At 42.8% G+C, this 23,111-nt stretch overlaps 1 protein-coding gene across 6 annotated transcripts in view; it reads right to left on the bottom strand.

Annotated features, from left to right (window-relative positions):
* The window catches only part of Nln (neurolysin (metallopeptidase M3 family)), an 86,624-nt gene that overhangs the window by 30,062 nt on the left and 33,451 nt on the right, over positions 1-23,111 (bottom strand). For 3 of the 6 annotated variants that reach the window (XR_873797.3, XM_011244699.2, XM_011244701.2), the window contains 6 exons: positions 19,652-19,911; positions 16,084-16,232; positions 8,634-8,741; positions 6,356-6,458; positions 5,630-5,790; positions 2,535-2,660 (listed from right to left, as the gene is read on the bottom strand). Coding sequence is in view for 5 of the 6 variants with exons in the window: in XM_011244699.2 (XP_011243001.1) it covers positions 2,535-2,660; positions 5,630-5,790; positions 6,356-6,458; positions 8,634-8,741; positions 16,084-16,232; positions 19,652-19,911 (907 nt within the window). In the remaining variant the exon portion in view is untranslated. Of the gene's footprint in view, positions 1-2,534; positions 2,661-5,629; positions 5,791-6,355; positions 6,459-8,633; positions 8,742-16,083; positions 16,233-19,651; positions 19,912-22,399; positions 22,547-23,111 lie in introns of all 6 variants that reach the window. The other 3 variants (XM_011244700.1, XM_030247452.1, NM_029447.2) reach the window with 3 other exon arrangements.

The following is a 23,111-nucleotide window of genomic DNA, read 5'->3' on the forward strand; positions in this document are numbered from 1 at the left end:
TGTACTGCTGATGAGAAGGTAAAATGGCTCAGCTGCTCTACAAAATGATAGAGTGATTCTTCAGCAGTTACACACAGATGGGCTGGGGGTGAAGCTGAGTGGGTGGGTGCTCACCTAAAGGTCACGAAACCTGGAGTCTGATCACCAGCTCCACACAAACCAGACATGGTAGCACATCTTGTCTCAGCACTTGGGAGGTGGAGGCAGGAGGCTCAGGAAATTCACTAGCTACATAAGTTTAAGGCAAACCAGGGCTATATGAGAGCCAGTCTCAACAGAACAAAACAAACAAAAAAGCCCAAAACTCCCAAACCAAAGCCCCCTCCACAACAACAATAACAAAAAACCAAAACAAAAACCCTACAGAATTACCATATAATCCCAATTCTACTTTAGAGAAAATATTCAAAAGGACTGAAGCAGACACAAAATAGGTATCTATAGATACCTGTGTTCCAAGCATCATTAATCAATAGTAAATTCATGGAAACAATGCAAGTGCCCAGTGACAGAAGACTAGATCAAAAAAATGTGGTACTCCCAGATGCCAGGAAAGCAAGAGGCTCCTGGGACCCAACGGGGATGACCTTAGCTGAAATACCCAACAAAGGGTGAAAGAACCTGTAGAGACCATATCCAAAGCACAGCCCCCAGTTGAGGGATGGGGCCACCCACCCTTCTCAAAAATTTTAACCCAGAATTGCTCTAGTCTAAAAAAAAATACAGGGACATATGCAGTAACCAAACCCAGTCACTGTTGTGAGGCCAAGAAGTACTTGCTGTCACGAGCCTGATATAATGTCTTCTGAAAGGCTCTGCCGGAGCCTGACAAATACAGATGTGGATGTATGCAGACAAATATCAGCCTGAGCATGGGGACCTCAACGGAGGAGTTAGGGGAAGGACTGAAGGAGCTGAAGGGGTTTGTAACCACATTGGAAGAACAACAATATCAACCAACCAGACCCTTCTGCCCCCAGAGCTCCCAGGGACTAAACCACGAAAGAATACACATGGAGGGACCCATGGCTCCAGCTGCATATGTAGCAGAGGACGGCCTTATCTGGCATCAATGAGAGGGGAGGCCCTTCATCCTGTGAAGGCCTGATGACCCAGCACAGGGGAATGCTAGGGTGGGGAGGGGGAATGGGTGGGTGGGGAGCACCCTCATAGAAGCAGGGGGGAGGGAGGATGGGATAGGGGGTTGTGGAGGGGAAACTGGGGAAATGTACGTAAATAAAACAACCAATATAAATTTTTTTAAAAAAGAAAATGTGGTATATCCATACAGCAACATATAACTCATCCTTAAATAGGAGGGCATTCTGACATATTTCAACATGGTAAGCCTTTATGACATTAAAGTTTACTTAAGCCACTAAGTTTACAGACATGAAAAATGAATCAGGGAATGGGGAATTAGTTTGTAATGAACGCAGATTCAGTTAGACAGCATAAAAAGTTCTACGAATGGGTGTTGGTTCTAGAAGAATGCACATTAATTAATTAATGTACTTAATTCCACATGCTATTGTCTGAAAGTTCCCCTAAGATGTGTTGAAAATTAATTTGTACTGCTGTGACCCTAAGAGATGGGACCTTGTATCACTGTCCTCATGAATTGATTAGTGGCTTACAAGAGAGCTGGAAGAAACCAGCTTAGGTGCATTTTGCCTTGTCCCCTGTTATTAAGAGATTTTCCTTCTTCTTTGTGAGCACACAGCATCTGAATTTCCTGCCTCCAAAATCATGAAAAACAAGTCTGTATTATTTATAAGTTATCCAGTCTATAGTACTTTGGGTTTTTTTGTTTGTTTGGTTTTTTTTTTTTTTTGGTTTTTCGAGACAGGGTTTCTCTGTGTAGCCCTGGCTGTCCTGGAACTCACTTTGTAGACCAGGCTGGCCTCCAACTCAGAAATCCGTCTGCCTCTGCCTCCCGAGTGCTGGGATTAAAGGCGTGTGCCACCATGCCCAGCTAGTACTTTGTTTAAATAGCACAGATGACCATACCATGGTATTTGACATTCAAAATGGGATCAGTATTTTCCTCAACATATGTTCTACTAGGGACCTGGATACTTAGGAACACATACACACAAAGACACACACACACACAGACCCACACACAGACACATACACACTGACACACACAGACACACATACACTGACACACACACAGACACACATAGACACAGTCACAACACACTGACACACACACACACACACACACACACACTTGTATTTGCTTCTGTTTAAGACAAGTTACTATGTAGCCTTGCAGGCCTGGAACTCATTACGCACCCGAAGTGATAGGTTCAGAATCATACAAACCTTCCTCTTGCCTCCTCAGTCTTGGGATACACATGTGTGCCACCAAAACAACAACAACAACAACAACAACAACAACAACAACAACAAAAATCTATTTTATTTTTAACAATAAAAGATTACTTTTTGTCTCTAATTTTTTAAACATTGCTTTATTTTTGTGTATGCCTGTTTTGCCTGCACATATATGTGCACTGCATGTGTACCTGGAGCTTGAGGGGTCCAAATGGGTCATCAGATCCCCTGGTACTGGATTTACTGATGGCTGCAGGACACCATGTGGTGCTGGGAACCAAATCCGGGTCGTCAGCCAGAGCAGTAAGTGTTCTTACCTACGGAGGCATCATCTCTTCAGCGCTGAAGAAGAATCTTGCAATGTCAAAGGAGAGTTACGAATCCCAACAATCAAGTCTGCAAATTACTTATGGCCTGATTTCTTTTCTTATATATATCAATTTAAAAATATTTTGTGCGCACATGTGTGTATGTGTGTGTGCGTGTGTGTTCGTGTAGGATGAGGAGACGTGTGCATGCTACAGCACATGTGTGGAAGTCTGAGGACTACTTTCTGAGTTTGGTTTCTGCCTTCTGCTTTGTTGAGGCAGGTCTCTCTTGTTTCTACTGCTGTACTGCATAGGCCAGGCTAGCTCACCCATGAGCTCTAATTCCAGGTATTCTCCTGCCTCAGTCTCCCATCTTAAAGTAAGACTGCTGGGATTACACGTGTGCCACTGCAGCTGGCTTTTTGTGAGGCTGTCAGGTTTGCGTGACTAGTTCCTTTAGCCACCAAGCTCCATCCACCTCCTCAACCCTGTATTTTTTTTCTTGTGTATGTGTGTGTGTGTGGGGGGGGCTACAGGGGGTTGGTAGCTATGACAGCTTCTCACTCTGTAGCCTGGGCTAGCCTCAAATTCAGAGGAACTTATCTGTCTCAGCCTCCTGAATACTTGGTTTGTAGATGTGAGCCACCAAACCCGACTTGTTTTGATTTTTGAGACAAGGGCTCGCTCACCTTATAGCTCAGGCCAGTCTCGAACCCACTTTACAGCTTGACTTATCATGCTTTTGAATGGGTTTGAAAAGATGTACTATGGAATATGGAGACTGATGGGAATAAAATGCTGCTATAACAAAAATGAAAAAGTACAAAAGTGAAAAGCGACTGGAGAGAGTACAAGCTGGAAAGCATCGCCGCTCACTGTGGGTGTACTACATGTACTGTAATATGGGTAGTGCCTACTGCTCACTGTGGGTGTACTACACGTACTATAATATGGGTAGTGTTTACAGCAGCTGTTGATGCCGTAACTTTGATGGTATGCCATGTAGCAGTAGATCTTAGTTCTAGTGAAATTGCTTGGGAAAATTAATAATGCGTGTCACTAAGTGCTACTTTTAAAAAAATTTACAGAAGAGAGATGAGCTCAAAGAACTGGCTAGCTTCTAAGACAGAAGATGGAAAGAAGGACACCGGGTGATGGAAGACAAGGCAGACTGAACTGTGGATTCAGTCTGTTGGACAAGCCAGCTCTGCTGCATTCCTAATGCCATGGGAGAAGAAGGTCCTTTAGTTACTCAACTATAGAGATTAATTTGAGAACACTGCCTACTTCTTTTCTTCCTTGCAAAAGCTTACCTTTTCTAAAAGGCCCCAAAGCAAAGTCTTTTAAACAAGGAACAAATGTAGAAATGAATCAGTAAATGAATAAAGCTTGGTAGGAACTATGAACAAAAGCAATATTTTACTGCCTAGAAGTAAATGATACAAGAAGCTAAGTTTTTGAAGACATTTTATTATGAAGGATATGGAACATACTCTTGCTATTTAGTTCTTAGTCTAATTCTTGTATTTCAAACTGGCACGGGATGGAGGAAGGGAGGCATGGAGTACAACTGGTAAAGGACTTTTTGCCAAATAATGTTTGAAAATGTCTATGTACCTCCTATGTTCCTGATTCTTGCCTCCTTTTTTTTTTTTTTTTTTTTTTTGGAGATAAAGTCTTGCCAGGTATTTTTGGCTGGTCAGGAGCTCTCTCTCTCTCTCTCTCTCTCTCTCACACACACACACACACACACACACACATACCAGGCTGGCCTCAAACTCATAGGAAGCTATCTGCTTCTGCTTAAGATTAAGGGTTTGTATTGCCACACCTTGTGTGTCTTTGCTTGCTCCTTCCTTCCTTCCTTCCTTCCTTCCTTCCTTCCTTCCTTCCTTCCTTCCTTGTGTATGATTATTGTGTTCCTATTCTAGCACTAGGTGTGGGTTGGGGGAAAAACGGCTAATTTCTTGTCTTCCTTTTCATAGGCTGCTACATCATGAGAAACTCAACTGGGGATGACTGAATGGCAAGCAGAGGTCTTGGTGTTAGAGCCCAAGACATCAAATGACCGGGGCCTGATATTCATGGTTACTTTGGTAGCCAGGATTAATATGGAGGTGGCTATTTGATTCAGAATCAATTTTTAAACCCACCCTTTAATATAAAATTCTAAGTCTAGCAAATAGTTGTCAACTAAAAGCTATGCATGTCAGCTTCCCTTGCAGCAGATACAATTACCTATGTATACATGTCAGCTTCCCTTGCAGCAGATACAATTACATATGTATACATGTCAGCTTCCCTTGCAGCAGATACAATTACCTATGTATACATGTCAGCTTCCCTTGCAGCAGATACAATTACCTATGTATACATGTCAGCTTCCCTTGCAGCAGATACAATTACCTATGTATACATGTCAGCTTCTCTTGCAGCAGATACAATTACATATGTATACATGTCAGCTTCCCTTGCAGCAGATACAATTACCTATGTATACATGTCAGCTTCCCTTGCAGCAGATACAATTACATAGGTAGCACATTTGAGTCCACGGGCTATGACTAGAGTCCTTGGATGCTATGTGTATGGGCTTTTGTTGTTATTTCAGTTTCTTGAGACAGGTTTTTAAAGATGTGTGGACTGTACTTTCTCCATTCCTTCCACAGGCTGAGAAATAGTAATTTCTAGAACCTACCTTTGGTGGTTACTTGTTAAGGAGGGAGAGACTCCTTCCGAGCTCTGGCCTTCAAATGCAGGAAAGGAATACAACTTCTCATTTGTGTTTATCTGTTCTATTTTTACTACAACAGTCTAGCTTGTGGCACAACAAGCAAACTGACGAGGAAAAGAAAAAGCTAAAATTCTCATACGTATATGCAATTAGTAAATGCAATGCACAGGCAAACAGAGCTATCAGTTGGTGAGCCACTTTGATAATGACAAACAAAAGATCAAAATAAAGACATTTATGGTACCTCTTTGCACCTGGTATGAAAAGCCATTTCCATCTTCCTTCGAGTTTCAGGGACACAGCATTTCTTCATGACAGGAAAATAGTGGGGATACTTTAAGGTAACTTTGTACTTGTCTTCATCTGTTTTTTCTAAACTGTCAATGAAGTCGTCGGGAAGAGCACCTGCAAAAAGCCATTTCCTCACGCATCAGTTTCCCACGCGTCACTGGCTTACTTAGCGTGGGCACACTGCTTTCAGCAGCTGGAGGGATGCGATGTGGTAACTGACGTTCAGGCCCAAGGACAGCTGCACCATCTTATTTGGACTGAGTCAGGATGGGGAGGCAGTGATGGACCAGCTGGCTCAGAAAACAATTTGAAACAAACAAACAAAAATGTTCCAGGGCACCTGTACAGATGGCATTTTAATGGAGAGGAGGCAAAATTAAGCCAATAAAATAAAATACCCCAGAGTAAAAGACTAGCTTACAGTGTGGGAGACATGGAGAGGCAGAAAATCTGTCAAGGCTTGAAGGCTGGTAAATAAACACCAGTGTACTTTACCAAGAAGAATTCACCATATAGGTGATGGGAATCAAACCCAGGCCCTTGGCAAGAGCAGCTAGTGCTCTTAACCACTGACTATCTGCCAGCGCTGATACTAGACAAGTTTTAAAAGAATTCTTTGAATTTTAATTTAAACCTGTGAGGTGATATAATTCAATTTAGCAAAACAACAGAAATTTACCAAGTTCAGCCTTGGAAAATACAAGGGACGTGTCATCCTCATTGAGGTTTTTGTTGAAGTCAATGCATAGCTCACTCATTCTCTTCTTCATTGATTTGATTTCCTGAAGAGAAGGAAGACAGACGGGGGGGGGGGGGGGGGTTAACAATAGAAAAGCCTTGCCTTTTCATTGCTATCAGGCAGCATGTTTCAGTTATCCATGAAGTCAGGATCCTGTCTTATCTCAGAAATGCAGTCTGCAGAGCAGCTGCTGTCACTCTGTCTACTACCACTTACACTCTGTTCAACGCTGTCTCCATCGCATCCCCAACCCCTCTGCCCCACTTCCCCACTCTTCAGCATCCACACAGGTCAGACAGGACCAGAAAGTGGACATTCCAGAATTATGTCCACTATACCAATTAGGTCACCGGCCATCTTCCTGCAGCAATGACTGACTCCCATAGCACATGCCTGGCATGTCTCTTAACAATTCTGGAAAGGTTCCAGGTAGGTGATCCAAGGAGATGATAGAGGACCAAAAGAAAAATATACGACAATCTCATTCTTCTAACAATGCTGGATAATGAAATCTGCTGGACACAAAGTAGTTCTCAAAGTGGGATTTCGGCAAAGGATCTCCTGGAAGACACTGAGATACAGACACAGAGTTCTCTTGTGTCTGGATGGCAACGTTTATATTGGTAGGCTTTTTTTTTTTTTTTTTAAATAATAAAAAGCAAGGCTTTAGATAAACACAATCACTGAAGACAGAGAAGAGAAACAGAAATCAGGTGGCCAGTGACAAAACACAGGATGCCACCTGCCTCTAAAACCCTTTGACTTACTTACGTTGCTTAAGTGGGATTCTGTTTGCTGCAACCAATCATAGCTTAATTACTAGAATTTTCATGCACCCATGAGAAGAGAGGGTTGACCAGGAAGTCAAAAGGTCAAGCAAGTGACATCAGCCACCCAGTTAGATGACCAGGAAACAAAGTGATCAAAGGACACTCAGGTGACAGAAAGATAGGATGCCTCCATGGCACCCTCAGTACTTTTTGCCAGGATGACATCAGTCACCAAATAAAACCTGGTTTGGATGTCTGTCAAACTTATTTCCAGTTCTGTATTCTACAGGAATGGCTTGAAAATAAATCATAAATTATATTTCCTATTCAAAAAGAATGAAGTTAATTAAGAGGCTGAGTTTATCACAGAATCTAGAAGCCTTAATTTGCCTTACACAAGAAAATGTTTGATCAATGCTTTTCACTGGCTAATCTTTCCTCGTGTGAGAGGTGTATATTAGTCACCGGGCACGCTATGCTAAAGTGCTGACTTACAAACTCTCTATCACTAAGGGTTTCTTCAGAGTGATCTATCTCTGTGAGATCAAGAGAGGGAGAAAACAACCGGCCACTGAAATATGAAATTTCAATTTTAAGAATATGAAATATAGTAAAGGAAATAAGCCTGATACATATAAAATAAACAAAACATGGAGGGGATTAAAGAACCATAGCATTGCCAGGCATGGTGACACACATCTGTAATCCCGGCTCTCGGGCAAAGACAGAAGCAGAGGTGGAGGCAAAAAAGCAGAGGCAGAGGCAGGTGAATCTCTGAGTTCTAAGCCAGTCTGGTCTACTTAGCAAGTTCCAGGTCAAATAGAACTATATAGTTCCTGTTTTAAAATGAGTGTGTGTGTGTGTGTGTGTGTGTGTGTATGTGAGAGATTTGTAAGTTGTTTAGTTACTAATGAGGTTAGCATAAGTTTTAATAGTTGAATCAGGGGCTGGGGAGATGGCTTAGTGGTTGAGAGAGCTTACAGCTCTTCCAGAGAACCCTTGTTCAGTTCCCAGCACCCATACTAGACAGCTAACAACCACTGCTATAATTGTAGTTCCAGGGCACCAGAATCTCTTTTTGGGGCCCTGTAGGTATCAGCACACACACATTTAGACTCACAGACATACATATAAAACATACATACATATAAAAACATACATATAAAACAAATCTTTAAAAGAAGAAAAGTAAAAGCATCAAATATCATAAATGGATTTTTTTAAGTATGGGCTATCCTATTAAAACTCATCTCTTTGCCTACTTGTTGGTTCTTGGTGCATTTTTTTTCCTTTTTCTCCTCAAATAAGAGAATGACGGACAGACGAGGGTTATATGTGTGAGAGAGTAATCAGAATGCATCTTACACATACACAAAACTGTCAACAAACAACCTACTAATACTTACTATAAAACTTAGTAATAAAAAAATAAAAAGAAAGAAACTCACATTTTTTACGTGTTCTGGAAGATGGAGTCCATTCCTTTTCCCCATTTTAATTGATTTTTCCAAGTATCGCCTGGCCTCAGGCTTTATCTTCTCCAAATCGCACGTTTCCTTAAATTAACAAGCATGTCAGCTATTTCTGTTGTAATAGCACACAAGCAAACAATCAACTCCCAGGCCAAAGCCAATGTACTGCATCCATCATCTCTGTGGGGCCATGAAGCACAGGTGACTGTGGGGCAGGCCCTATTAAAGACCTAATTCCTTTTATGCTTTGGTGAGCTTCTGCTAATTTAAAACAGAAATATTCAATAAATAAGAGGCCATGCACACTAGCCTTGCCCTGCCTCAGAGCTAAGAGTGCTGGGGTGGGGTGGGGGGGTTGGGGGAGGCTGTGCTAATGGGCACATTTGCATAGTCTCCTTCTGAGCAGCCTGCATGACCCAGGCACAGTTCTTACTGCAAATCATCTGGATTTAATTGTCTATCAGTCGTTAACCTGGTTCCCCTTGAGATGCAGGAAGAGAAATAATGGGGTGAACTCTGCACAAATGCTGGGTAAGAAGACTCTCTTGCCAAAATACCAAACAAGGACAGTTGGATAAAACTCCAGCAAAAGGCTCCAATACTTCAAAAGCGCCTTCCTGTCACTTGGCAAGGGAGATCAAGGGACTACAGCAGGCTGCACATGAACAAGTAAGTATCTGGTAAAAATGAGTCAGCACCCCAGTAAAACACAAGGAAAGCTGCTAGCCTCCAAAGGACAGAAGGTCCTGGAGGGGGCTGGAAAATTCCCACAGCCAAGACAATAAAAATCCAAAAATCCAAAGGAAGTCACAGGATATGTGGTGTGTATCTAAGGTGGCTGGTCAGCTCATGGTCCCTGGGAGGAAATGTGACTCCAGACAGACTCAGCAGGTACAAAAGACTCACTTTGGCTGAGGGACAATGGCAGCCTTCTGTCACTGGAGCTTACAGGCCTCCTGTCAGTTGGACATTTTCTCCATGGAAGACCAGGGCCATCCAGATCTGAGTGTTCCAAATTTCCCAACTGATTAGGTTTTTAATGAATGGTGTTTAGTTTTAGAAATGGCATTTGAGATGGCCGATGACAGGGAGGTAAACAGAGCTGCGTTTCAATCAGTGAGACTCAGAACAGAAACAGTACTTCACACTGCCTACCACGAAACAATCGGTGTCACAGAGCTACAACACTCCCAACGTTACTCAACCTTCCACCAGTGTATTCTCAGCAGAGGGTAAGAACGGTTAAACTCCTTTTTCCATTATAATCTCCCTTTGTGCCTCTGTGGAACTGTGAGTTTGTGGGCAAGATTGGAGTTGAAACCCTCCTGAGATGGCTTTGGCAATTACTGGGATCCAGCAGCAGGTATCTGGGAAGAAACCCAAAATGTCTAGGGAGACAACCTGGCTAGGCACTAGCTCCCGCAGGGATGGCGAACAGTTCAAATCACAACGTTCATATGGATGTCATTAACTGGAGCTCGTCTAGTCAGTTCCAATAGCGCCGGGAAGTCTGTCCTGAGGTGTGAGTGTGGCGACAGGAGTCTCTATGGTATGACATCGTAAGGCTTGGGGGTGGGTGGGGAGTATCTAGGCCATAACCACGTGCAGTATGGTAAGCAGAGTTTAGCAAGAGCTGGGTTTATTGCTAAGGATCTAGGAGGCTGAGATACACAGCAGAGAGCTGGCCTTGAGCTGAGGCAAACATTTGGTTCTGAGCTGGGAACAACGGCTAATCCCACTGTCTCATTAGCCAGTTGAGTGGCACTCATAGCTCCTCCATGGCTGTGCACATGCTTACGGTAGGTCCCCACGGTAGGTAGACACAATTCCCTTCTGTATCTACAGGAAGGCACTCAACAACATAAGAGTAACATTCGCAGTCTACATCAAGATGAAAACCACACACTCTCAAAGCGAGGGACACAAGTGCACACAGGTAAAAGGATAGTCTGTGGGAAACTGACTTCAAATTGGTCTAATGCAACCATCACTAACTAGCACACTGGGAAACTGAACCACAAAAATGACACTGAACAAAAGTCTGACTCAGTAACAAGACCCCCGCTTGCCACTCAGTTGCTGAGGTCTCTGGCAGACTCCATGGCCTGTGGGAAGACTGAGGCACTTCTGAGGCCCATTTGCTAAGTCACGGCTGCACCACAGTTCTTCATGGGATTATCTCCTCTGTAAGCCCCAGCAAACTCCAAATTCTCACAGAAGGATCTGCCAAATGGAAAATGGCAATTCTCTAGAGCAGTGGTTCTCAACCTTCCTAATGCTGTGACTCCTTTAATACCGTGCCGCATGTTGCGGGGACTCGCAACCATAAAGTTATTTTCATTGCTACTTCATAACTGCAACTTTGCCACTTTATGAATCATAATGTAAATATCTGATATGCGACCCCTGTGAAAGGGTGGTCTGACCCACACAGGGTGAGAACCACGGCTCCAGGCTGCTCTGCTGAACTGCACGCATCTTCTGTCCTGAACAAGGACTCTGCCCCTCAGGCCTCACAGGTCTCCTCGGGCGATGCTTCTCTTCCTCACAGGCTTCTCCTGTGTAATTCACACGATCTGCTGGTAGGCGCCCTGATTTCGTTCCCCTCGAACAATGATGTGGGCAAGGTTTACCTTCCCTCGAACAAAGATGCGGGCAAGGTTTACGTTCCCTCGAACAATGAGCTTTTATACATGTTTATGCTGTGCTTATATTTTCCCAAAACCACACAGTCTAACAAAAAAAAATTAGCAGAGAAAAATTGGTAAAATGCTTAGTTTACTGATTTTCCTCATCACTCCACCCTCCCCTTGATTCATTATGATTCTTTAAAATCTTGTAACAAATTTTCTTATTTTGTCTTAAGACAGCGCTTCATTATGTAGAATTCCATCTGCAGGCCTTCCCAGAGCTCAGTCTGCCTCTGCCTCCCAAGGGTTGGGATTAAATGCAAACACCACCATACCCAGCAACTTAATTGTTCTTTTTTTTTTTATTCCCCCAAAACTTTATGGGCTCCTTTAGCTCATTATTTTTCCTTCACAAGAGTTTTATATATCTAGTTTATTTTTATTTCTTTGACCAGAGTCTCACAGTGCATTGCTGGCTAGCCTGGACTCACTATGTAGACCAGGCTACCCTTGAATTCACTGGGATCTGACTGCCTCTGTTTTCCAAGTACTGGGATTAAAGGGATACCCCCACCCCCAATTTTTAGTCTTTCATCACAGCCAGTGTTCTGACCACTTACAATCTTGTCAGGCTCAGAAGCTCAGGAACCCAGATGGACGCCTTGTCAGCGTCTCCCATGGCTCAGCACCCTGGTTTAGGTCTTTATGCCTCTTGTCTAAGTACCGAGCATCTTTTCCCTCATAGTAGTTCATACTAACATCATCTGTTGGTGGATTATTTTGCTTTACATATGACGTAAAGCTCTTGGAAGCTATTTGTTTATTTCCCTAGAGTGTGAGATAAATAAGGTCATAAAAAATACCAAATGAAACATATAATATATTCTGATTGTAGTTTCTCCTGAAGTAATGTGTCCTATGAAGTGTGTGCTCAGCGTCCTCATAGGCCTGCATCTGTGGTGCCACTTTGCGTCAGTGGTTGCCAGGCAGGTTGTTGTACAGCCCTCCAGCCCCTGCCTGGGCTTGCCTATAAGCACCTGGCCAACACAGCTCATGCCATTTTCTGGGATCTACAGAATGGACCTGGCCAAAGTCTACCATCCTGGCCAGTATTTAATTAAAGTTTGTTTCAAATTTGGCTCAACATTTTCATAGTGGTCTTATTCTTGCCCAGTGGGCTTAATATAGCAATGAAAATAATTTTATGTTGGTGGTCACTATAACATGAAGAACTTTATTAAAGGGCTGCAGCATTAGGGAGGCTGAGAACCACTGTTTTAAAGGTTCTATCCCCTCTCCAATGCCAAAGGCTGGGGACAAAGCCCTCAACACATGGGATGTTGGAAGACTTTAAGCTCCAAACTAACATCATCTAATGCAGTATGGCAGAAATCCTGACATGTGACCTCTACAATGTGACTGACTTCACTGTGGTTTGATGACATATGCATATTGGAATGCTGAGTCTCCTACAAAGATGTCCTATCACTCTGATCTGCCAAGCTATAATGAACACTCAGATAAACTATAAAAAGAGACCATGGGGAGCTATCCTGTGAATAGGTTAAACTGTGTCTCATCAAATGCATTTGTTGAAGCTCTGACCCTTGTGTGATTCTGTTGGGAGATGGTTTGGTTTGTGTGTGTGTGTGTGTGTGTGTGTGTGTGTTTTGGTGAGATAATTGAAGTTAAATGAGGTCACAAAGCTGTGATCCTAATCTGAAAGGATTGGTGACCTTGTATTAAAGGGAACAGATATGCATCTTATGCCTTGTCACGCACTGAGCAGAGAACATGTGCAAGCCAGACGGGAACTTCCATCTTAGACCTCCACAGCCCAAGCTGACCAAGATAGTTTGAGCCATGCAAAGAGGGAGGGAGGGAGGGAGGGAGGGAGAGAGAGAGAGAGAGAGAGAGAGAGAGAGAGAGAGAGAGAGAGAGAGAGAAAGACTGACTGAGTATCCCCCGGGCACTTCGACTTCAGCCCCCCCACCCCAGCCCCCAAGCAAAGCTTCACTGAGCTCCTAACTCATAACTTTTCCCTCCTGAAATTCTGGTCCACAGAAACTCTGAGAAAATGAAATGGCTGTGAGCCTCTCTGGCCATTTTGGCTAAAATGCATATATGTATGCATACATATACACACACACAGAAAAAAATGTGAAATACAATTTCACATCTCTCCAAGTACTAACCCTGTTTAGCATGACTATAATTTCACATTTCTATTTATTAAATTTAAGTAGAAAAATACATAAAAGCCCAAATAAATACTGGTTACTTTCCGGACTGGTGGTATCTGGACAATTCAGTATTATAAGACTAGCTTCATTTTATTAAAGCCTGACTGAAATCACTGAGTTTGAATTAATTTAAATTTAAGTTTTGTAGCTGGGTCTTATGTGTTACATTATGGCTGTCTTATATCCCTTACAGAAAAAAATCAGAACATTTGGGATATATCCTCAGTGATAAATGATATTTATTATTTTTAAAGCACCTGACCGTGATAATTATAGCTTTTAAAAATCACTGCCTTTTTGTCCTGGAAGGTATCTTACCTAATGAGTCTCAATGCAAACACAAATACAATAGCTCGCTTTCACGACTCTGATCCAGTCGCCGCACACAGCAGAGACTCTAACAGTGTTCACGTAGGAATGGCCAAGTACAGTAACTACCCAGGTAAAGGTGGGGCAGCTGTGGAGCCAAACTTGAAGCATCTTACGGTAAAGTCTAAACAACCAAATACACAGATTCCATGGTACACTGGTGACTAACAGGTCAGTAGGCTGCCAGTCTATGCTATAGGTATAATCAAATTTAGGAACATGGGTCCCAACATAAAACTTAAAGGTAGGACAAGAAAATCTAATGTGACAACTTTCCATATCTGATTAACATCTAAAAAAACCAGAGAGGACAGAAAGGTAAGAAAAACACTACTCCAAATAAGAACCTACTCATGATGGGGTCTGGGATGCAGCTCAGGGTAAGGTGTTTGCCTGGCAGGTAGGCCTGGGGTATATGATCCGCAGTGGTGCCGGGAGTGGGGCAGGGTTGAGAGGAGGTGGTAATTTAGGTAATAAGAAGTATCATAGAGTTGTTTTTATTTGTTATTTTATAGTGCCAAGGATGAACCATACTGATTATCAACTGTAGGGTGACAATGATCAGCTGGCATGAGAAACTAAACAGTCGGTATACTGAGAAGCCAAAGTCACCATGCTGTGCTCTGTTAGGAGCTGCACATTAAACACAAGTTAACAAAAGTAACAAAAACCAAAACCTATTTCAACTAGTCATAAAAACAAAGTTTTTTATATTTCTGATTTTGCAGATTTCTAGTAATTTCACGGGAATGCTGGGAATGTCAGGGAAATAAGAATCAGGAGAAAGGGACACTTGCCACGCTAAGGAGGCAATGTTGCTTTAGAAACAAAACATCGAAAGCAAATTCACCTAGGACGTTCATCACGCGGAATGTCTGTGAGTCCCGGAGACTTTAAGGAGATAGGTAGAATGGCTCTGGCACATTAGCAGTATATTATCAATACTACAGTCCAGAGCACAAGATCCTCAGATAGCAACTCCATGTCATCTGTATCTAACTGATTTGGTCTACTATGAACCATGAAATAATCTGAAAAGTCAGAGAGGTTTTTCTATCCGGCTAACAGTTCGTGATGGCTTAAAAAGGCTTAGATTTGTGGATGTGCGCCCTTTACATTCATCCCTAATCCTAAGGAAATGCAATCAAGAACTCAACACAAACGTACCCAATATAAAACAATTCTGGAAATAACTATACAATGCCAACTAACATAATTGTTGAAAACAAATTCTAGAAAAATTCAAGTATTTTTTACTTTTGGTTAAAGGTCCTCATCTCTTCTTCTTTTAGTCTAACAGGTTAAAGCCAGGGCCCTGGATACACGCATGCACGCGCACGCGCGCACAAGCACACACCCCACCATAAACTCTAACAGCCCCCAGGGCCCTGCACACATACATGCCTGCTCTAGCATGAACTGCACCTGTTAGAGCCAAAGTTACAATTTAAGGTGTAATTACTGTGCTTAAGAGAGCCAGGAAAGAAAAATGCCTCTAACCTATCAGCCCCTTGCCCAAGGACAGACATTTCTCGAGATGCTGAATGCTACTGTTTGTGACATCTAACAAGCCGTTTGTTTTCACTCCTCTAAACAAGTGTGTTTGACCCAACTACGCTGGATGTGCTTGATCACGTGTGGCGGGAGGTGTGTGGGCAGGAGATATGTCAGGATGTATACTTGGCCCTGACTGGAACTCTTTTTAAGCCCCTGCAAAATGTGACTTGGGGACATTTTCTAGACAAACCTGCCTATAGAGTTCGTTAACCTGGCCAGTATTTAACTAAAGCATGCTTCAAATTTGGGCTTAAGCTACAGTAGTGGTCTTATTCTTGACTGGTAGGTTTAACAACCAAAACCCAGGACCTGTACATACACACGCTTTACCATGACCTTCACTCAGCCCCCAGGTTCTTACTTATGAAAACATTTACATGTTTGTATGTGTCTGTGTGTGCATGCTGGTGGATCTCAGAGGCTAGAGAGGGTTTGGATGCCCTGGAGCTGCAGTGAGCCACTCAATGTGGGTATGGGAACCAAACATGGGCCCTCAGCCAGAGTAGCAAGGACTGCTGAGCTCTTAAAACACCTGTCGAGTTTTCTCTTTAGTCCCAGGACCTTACTTCTTGTTATGTGTTTTCTCTTCCTTCCCAAGGGATGTGTTACCTGTAATCTATTACTTACTTGTAAATGAACAATTCTCTGAAATACATCTTCTCTCATGCTCATCTCAATATCAAAACGAGAAAGCCTTTTGTCCGCTTCTGTGCTTGCAGCCCGCACTTCTCTGTCAGACGACACGTGCTGAGGGAAGTCCAGCATGGTCCTTTCCACTGCGGAGGGAGAAACAACTATGACTATGACAGGACCCGTCAAAGGGGCAGGAAGCCAAGTATCTCCTCAGAGATGAATTATTATGCTGGCATTGAAGTTTTCATTCTGTGCGTTCTGCAAAGGCTCTTGAAGCTTTTATCAAGAGGCAGTCCTGGGGGTGGGAGCTGGCTGCTCCACTTGGCAGCACTGTGAACAGTAAGGCCATGCGCTCAGCACATATCAAAGTTTGTCCAGTGCATAATCGATTAACCGTGAATTATAAAGATGGAGTTCCTAGGCACAGGTGTCTTATGATCTGAGAAGGGGGGAAGCTGGTGCATAAAAATAGATGGTAAGAGCCTGTGTGTTGTGAACAAGAGATGAACAGCAGCAGCTCCCAAGGGCTAGGACACAGGGTGGTGTGCTGTGGGGAATGGCTGTAGAAGAGGAAGGGCCTAGTGTGTTGTGGAAAATAAGGGTCTGAAAGCAGGGCACCCAGCTGGGACACCGGATACTTACAAAACAAGCCCAGCATCGCAGCAGGAAGGGGCTTGTGTAAAAAAAAGTTCTTAATCATTTCCCCAGCTACACACTCCTCGCAGAATCTAATCTAAATTATGGACCCCACCCGAAATGCACACATCAAATGAACATAAAACATTCTCAATAATTCTCCATGCATCCAGTAAGCAGCTGGGTGCTGTGGCCGCACTTGTTAAATGCGATAATGTGATAAAAGTGATAGTGCTCTGCTCTAATCTTCGCATGTTAAAGTAAGCTGTTGGGTTTTCACATACTATAACTGGGCACGAATCTCTGAAATTAGTGAATTGGCAATGACTACAGAACTCTCAGGGACGGCTGTGGTTGGTTAGTTCCTCTATGACAAGGACTAGATCTACCATCTCCAATATCTTTTTGTCCTGAACTAGAGTCTCACTACATAGCCCGGGCTAACCTTGAACTTACGATTCTCTTGTTTCAGCCTCCGGAGTGTTTAGAAAACTGGTATACATGTCTGGGCTTACTATCAGAATAGTACCTGTTTTATAAACTAGTAAAAGTTACATAAGCAATACAGAATAGTCACAGGTCATCCTTTACTGAGTAAGAAACGGTTCAACTAAAATACTGCAATACTTATGTTGGTCCTCTTAAAACACTGCTGCCAGTAAAGCTACTAAAACCATGTCAGAAATAGTAGAATAAGTGATGCGTAGTTCCTACCATTGAGCCATATCCCCAGCTCCACATACACATTTCTTAAAAAAATCAAATTCTGTAATTATACTTTAGCACTTGACTTAGTATATAATTTTGCACTTGATAGTTAAGGAAAATGTGGCACAGATTAAATTTTGTATTCCTAGAGCACTATTTTACAGCTATTGGTAATAATGTAGTTATAATTTCTGCTTACTAAAAAGCAATTAAAGTTTCTCAAGAACCTAAATGGGTAACAAAGTAAAGTGCAGGAGCCTAAAACTGGAAACAATCCTGAACAATAACACACCAGACCATTTCCTTCCTTCCTTTACGACAGAAATCTGGAAACAGACTTCATTTGCCCTGCCAAGCTATAAACAATGCTCTCTGTGCCCAGGCAAACACCAGACACACAGCTACTGTGGCCTGTACCCCAGATCAGGCAGATACGAGGGAGTTAGTTTTAAGACATCTACTCCCTCAGAGGCTTGTTGGTTAACCTGTAAAGATAAACTTGTGGAGAGTAAGATCGAATACCATGAACTTCTATATACATTTAAAATACTCCTTTCTGGGGAGACCCAGGACTGAAGAGCCATTTTAAATGAGTTCATGCCTTCTCCCCTGCTCACTGTCCTCTTTCTTCCCAGTGAGGCGCACACATTGGTAGCTGGTACACTAGCCTGGCTAAGGGACAGTCACTGAGGAATAAAAGAGAACAAACCTGCACTGCTGGAAAACTTTCACTTCTGTGACTGACAGAAGGAAAAGTGGACCCTTCACCCCGGAATTTACGGCTAGGCCTTAAAAGATGCAGGAGCCACTGATCAGAGAGAGGAAGTTGGTAGTAGGAACTGACATGGAAGCAGACACAGAGGGAGGAGAAAACACCCTGCCCTTATGCCAGTGCCAGTAGGGCAGCAAACACTGAGTGACTAGGGGCTACCAGGGGGAAGAGCGAAGACCAGCCATGAGGACAACCATGCTGGTTTTAGACAGCCTTTCAATTTCCAGAACATACAGAGAAATGTTTCTGATATCTACTTTGCAGCTTTTTAAAAAACATTTTTTTTTATATTTTTATTTTTAAGTGTAGCCTGGATATACACCAAGGTTGTTTAGTCACAATTGTCCTATAGAAATATGTCCCATTCTTAGAGGTGACCAGGGTGAGTCTTTACTTGTGTAAGTCTAAGATGTGCTTAAAATTATACAAAGATGAGAAATTAATAAAGGAAAACCAACTGTAAACAACTCACCACCCAAGACACTAACCATTGTGGTGAGTGACTTTGAGAGTTGACTTGGGGGCATTTTAGATGACACCAACACTGAAGTTGGTGAACCTGGAGTTCATTGGCCTCCATAGGCAAGTAGCTTCATCCAATTAGTTACAGGCCTGACTCAAACAAAAAGCAAGGCAGAACTCTCTAGCAGACTGCCTTCATATGTACAGCAGGGAATTCGGATTACAGATCTACCCTGCCTAGCTTAGATTTACAATTGTCCACACTTACATGGGTGCATCTAACCTGAGGCTCCGCTTTATAGACTAACACCATGACTACTTCCCTTCAGTTTTCCTTCTGCATGTGTTGCTGATGTGTTTTAGCTGAGTCTTGGCTGTAGCCCCACCTAGCCTTGTATTTACTACATAACAGGAGTGGCCTTACACTCACAGCAATCCTTCTGCCTCAGTCGCCGAAATGCTGGGATCACAAGTTCCCTCTGTATGCTCATCTTCTAGGCTGCTGTATACTTTTTTAAAACTACGCTTTCAATGGCTACATGGAGTTACAGAGGATGGATGTCTGATCATTTATCTACCTACCAAACCATGTCACCAGTTCTACAATACTGTGATTCTATATCAGCTGACATTTAAGGCTGGTTTCTGAGCCTTGGATATGAAAACAGTATCCACTTATACACTAGTTATGTAAGAATCTCGCCTTTCTTATTTCGTTGTCGTGGATTTCTAGATGCAGAGCTGCTGGGCAAGAATAGGAGGCTCTTGGCAGCTCTGATGAACACAGAGCAGCGGAGGGGAGTACACGCCACTAAGAACCTGACGAGGCTCACGGACCTTAAGTAATTCCATTCTAAGCTATAATCAGCCTCGTGGAAGAGTCAATTTCTTGTAAAACTGGGAAACTGGCTGTTCAGCCAAGAAGGGTAAAATGGCTGTAGATTTCACCACAGGAAATACTGAGACGCTCCCGTCTGCACCCACCTATGTACTTCACTTCTATGTCAGCCAGCACCTGCAGACAGTTCTCGTAAGTTACATCCTCCAGGTTGATTGTCCCCACGGTATCATACACCTGCTTGGTCTGTGCTATGAGCTCCTCTGTCCTCGTCCTGATCTGCTCTGGAGAAAGGTCCCATCTGAGAACATTCCTGCCTGCGGCGGTGTAGGAAGACATGGCCTGAAGAGGAGATGCCGCCTCCCTCCCCAACGTCATTCTGAGCCGAATCCTGGAACCACCAGCTCTGAAAAGAATTGGAAAAAAAAGAAAAAAGAAATTAGGGACTTCTGTTGGCTGGGAGCTAAAATGTAAACATATAACACATTCCGACACCAAGTAAGAATGTTTCAAAAGGAAACAACAACCCTTTCCTAAAGGAAAAAAAATGAGTGAACATATTACTTAGTATTTCTTATTTTCTTGCATAATTATAGTTTTAGTGGAATTTTTACTATTCAAATGTGGACTTGAATATATGAAATCATACAGAAGGAAGTTAGCTGATACATGACAACTGTCCTTTAAGAATTAATCTTTCATGTGCTAGTTTCTAAGAGTACGTTTATTTAAAAAAATTGTAGGCTTTACTAAAAAACATTACAAATATTCTCTTTTTCATGTTAGATATCAATCTCCCCCGTAATTTTATATAAATAAAAATAGTAATTTGCCTCTGCTAGAGATATCACATTGTGATAAAAGAAAAACTGCCAGTAAGGAGGTCGGTCCTTATTTCTTTAGATATTACAACTAAAATATCCTGACTCTTGGCTGTATGAGTATTTCTCTCTCTCCTCTCCCAACTCCAAACCTCACCCCAATTTTATAGCTTAGAAATAGAAAATGTCATATTTACTAGACAACAAGTTGCATAGTCAATGTTTAGGCACTGCTCAAAATGTTTTCCATACCGTGAATCTCAGACATTGAGCAGTCCTTTAAAGACATAGTCTGTGGCCATTCTCATGTACTGATAAAGACACTAAGGCTCACCAAGTCATCTGCACAGTGTAACCTGTGTGGCCCAGCCAGTCACACAGTGAGCACTGGCATTAGAAATCAGGCAGCACGGATCTAGAACCCCACTCCTAGCCATTATGCTCGGCTTAATTTCTCTTAGCCTCAGGGAGTAGTTCTCCCTGTTGATCAGTGAGGTAACTGAGGCTCCGAGGCTAACTTGAATAAGGTCATTTAAGGTCATTTGCCCACATGACACCCAGTACATGCGTGCAGCTCTGTGAGGGGCCCTGAGGGTAAGATGACAGTCTGTCCAGGCTCCTGATGTTCTAATAAGGAAGAGAAGCCGCAGGGACAAACTAAGCAGCAGTGCTTTGTGATGGGCACTAAGTTAGAGCACATAGGGCGAGGGGACTCGGAAAGACTCCACGGTGGGGAGTGGGAAAAGTCAGTGTCCTAAAAGAACTGGGTCCTAGTTAGACTATCCAAAGGCAAAGAGCATGTGACCGAGAAAGCTGAAGGATAAAGAGGAAGCGGCCAATGTGGAGTCTTGGGACTCATTCGAGACACACAGCGTTGATCTGTGGCTGTCTGAGGTTGGTCGGATTCAGTCGCTTTTGTCTTTTCTGCAATGCTAGAGATTGGAACTGTGGCCACATGCATGCAAGGTGACTGCGCTATCACTGACCACTACCCAGCGGCTGCTCTCAGACTTATTCAAGGGAGCACTGACAGGGTTTCACTGGTGAGACCTGATAAGCTTATATGTCTTAGAGAATGCTCCTATTTCTCCCAATGATAGGATACAGACTTAGAAAATGGGAGAACTGCAGTGATAGTTAATTGCAGAGGTAGAGACAATACACCTTGGTGTAAAGGTAGCATGGTGCAAAGACTCAAGGGCAACGCTCAGGTTTCAGAGAGAACACAGCAGACTTGCAGGGGAAGGAGAAGGTAAACTGTGACCTGCTATATGTGCACAGGCATGCAGGCGGAAGTCACTGATCTTAAAGGTGGCTGCACTTACAGGATGGCTAAGCTGACTCAAGAAGTATGGACTGATTCATAGAGTCAGTGAGGCCAGGACTGCCGGGAACTAGGCCAAGCTGGGGTTGAGAGGAGCTATGAGACAGAGCAGCGGACAGGAAGTGAGTGTGTACCAGAGTCAACTGTGCAGACGGGAAGAGCCTCAGTGAGGCTAAAGGAGCTCAGTGCTTGGCTTTGGCAAGAGCCGTGAGCAGGAGCGCTAGCTAGGCTACGAGGCTGAAGGAGGAAAGTGTGAGAGAAACGCGGTTAAGGAAGTGAGGGGAGCCAAAAGCCAATGGGCCAAGCACAAGAGCGATACCCTGTGGACAAGCGAGATCCACACTGACCTCACCTCCTCTCCACAACACTTCTGATGTGAAACTGGCTGAGGCTCACAAGACTAGCACTCTGTTTTTTCTGGTATATGTTTACTTCTTTTGTTATCAGTAGAATAAGATTAAGACTGTTCTAAAACCTGCCCATATGTATGTATTAAGGTATAATTTAAATATTTATCTACTTAAATGAATTTAAATAATTTGTTCTTTTTCTGAGATAAAGAAAATATTTTAAAAACACTTAAAAACAGCTGTTACTGAAACACCAATAAAAAACTGGCTAAAATATGTAAAAGTTAAGAAGGCTTCTTAACTCATATTACTTAGTATGTCACAAAATGTATGATTCAATCCTTCAAAAACTAACACTGGAAATCAAAGATGCAGTTTGGATTCTGCAGCCAAGCACACCTATGGCTCTTGTAGAAGCTTGAAGTTGGGCACCGATGTTGAGCAGCTCATGACTGCTATAACATCCTCTCTGGAGTCTGTGGATACTGTGTGCAGGTGTACACCTCTCCATCTCAGATACACCAATATACACATCCTTAAAAAAACCTAATAAAAAAAACAATAAGTCAGAAAAAAAGACACGGGTTATAGTAACATGCAAGAGAAGGGTGAGAAACCTCAAGAAATAACCCAAAGGCCTGCGCCAGAGCGAGAGACATGGAGAACTGCACCGATGTTCCAAAAAGAAATCTTTTTATGGTTTTACCTAGAATCAAAATGTCCATTCAATTAAAACATAGAAGATAACAGAACACAATTTCCCCATAGCTTCAGGAGGGAATGGGATATAAAACATGGATAGAGCAGTTTAAGAGCAATGAAGCTCCAATCTCTGCACAATTAAAGGCACAGGCAAGGGCAGTGCTGTGACCGTGAAAACACTACACATTTGATCAATGGCTGGGGCAGAAGAGATGGCCCAGCAGTTAAGAGCACTTTCTGCTCTTCTAGAGAATCCAAGTAGCTCACAACTGCCTGTAACTCCAGCTCCAAGGAATTCAAAACCTTAGGTCCCTAGCCTCTGAAGGCACCCATATTTATATATATATATATATATATATATATATATATATATATATATATATATACACACACACACAGAGAAAGAGAG

Source organism: Mus musculus, chromosome 13 (assembly GCF_000001635.26).
Source record: "Mus musculus strain C57BL/6J chromosome 13, GRCm38.p6 C57BL/6J".
NCBI lineage: Eukaryota > Metazoa > Chordata > Mammalia > Rodentia > Muridae > Mus > Mus musculus.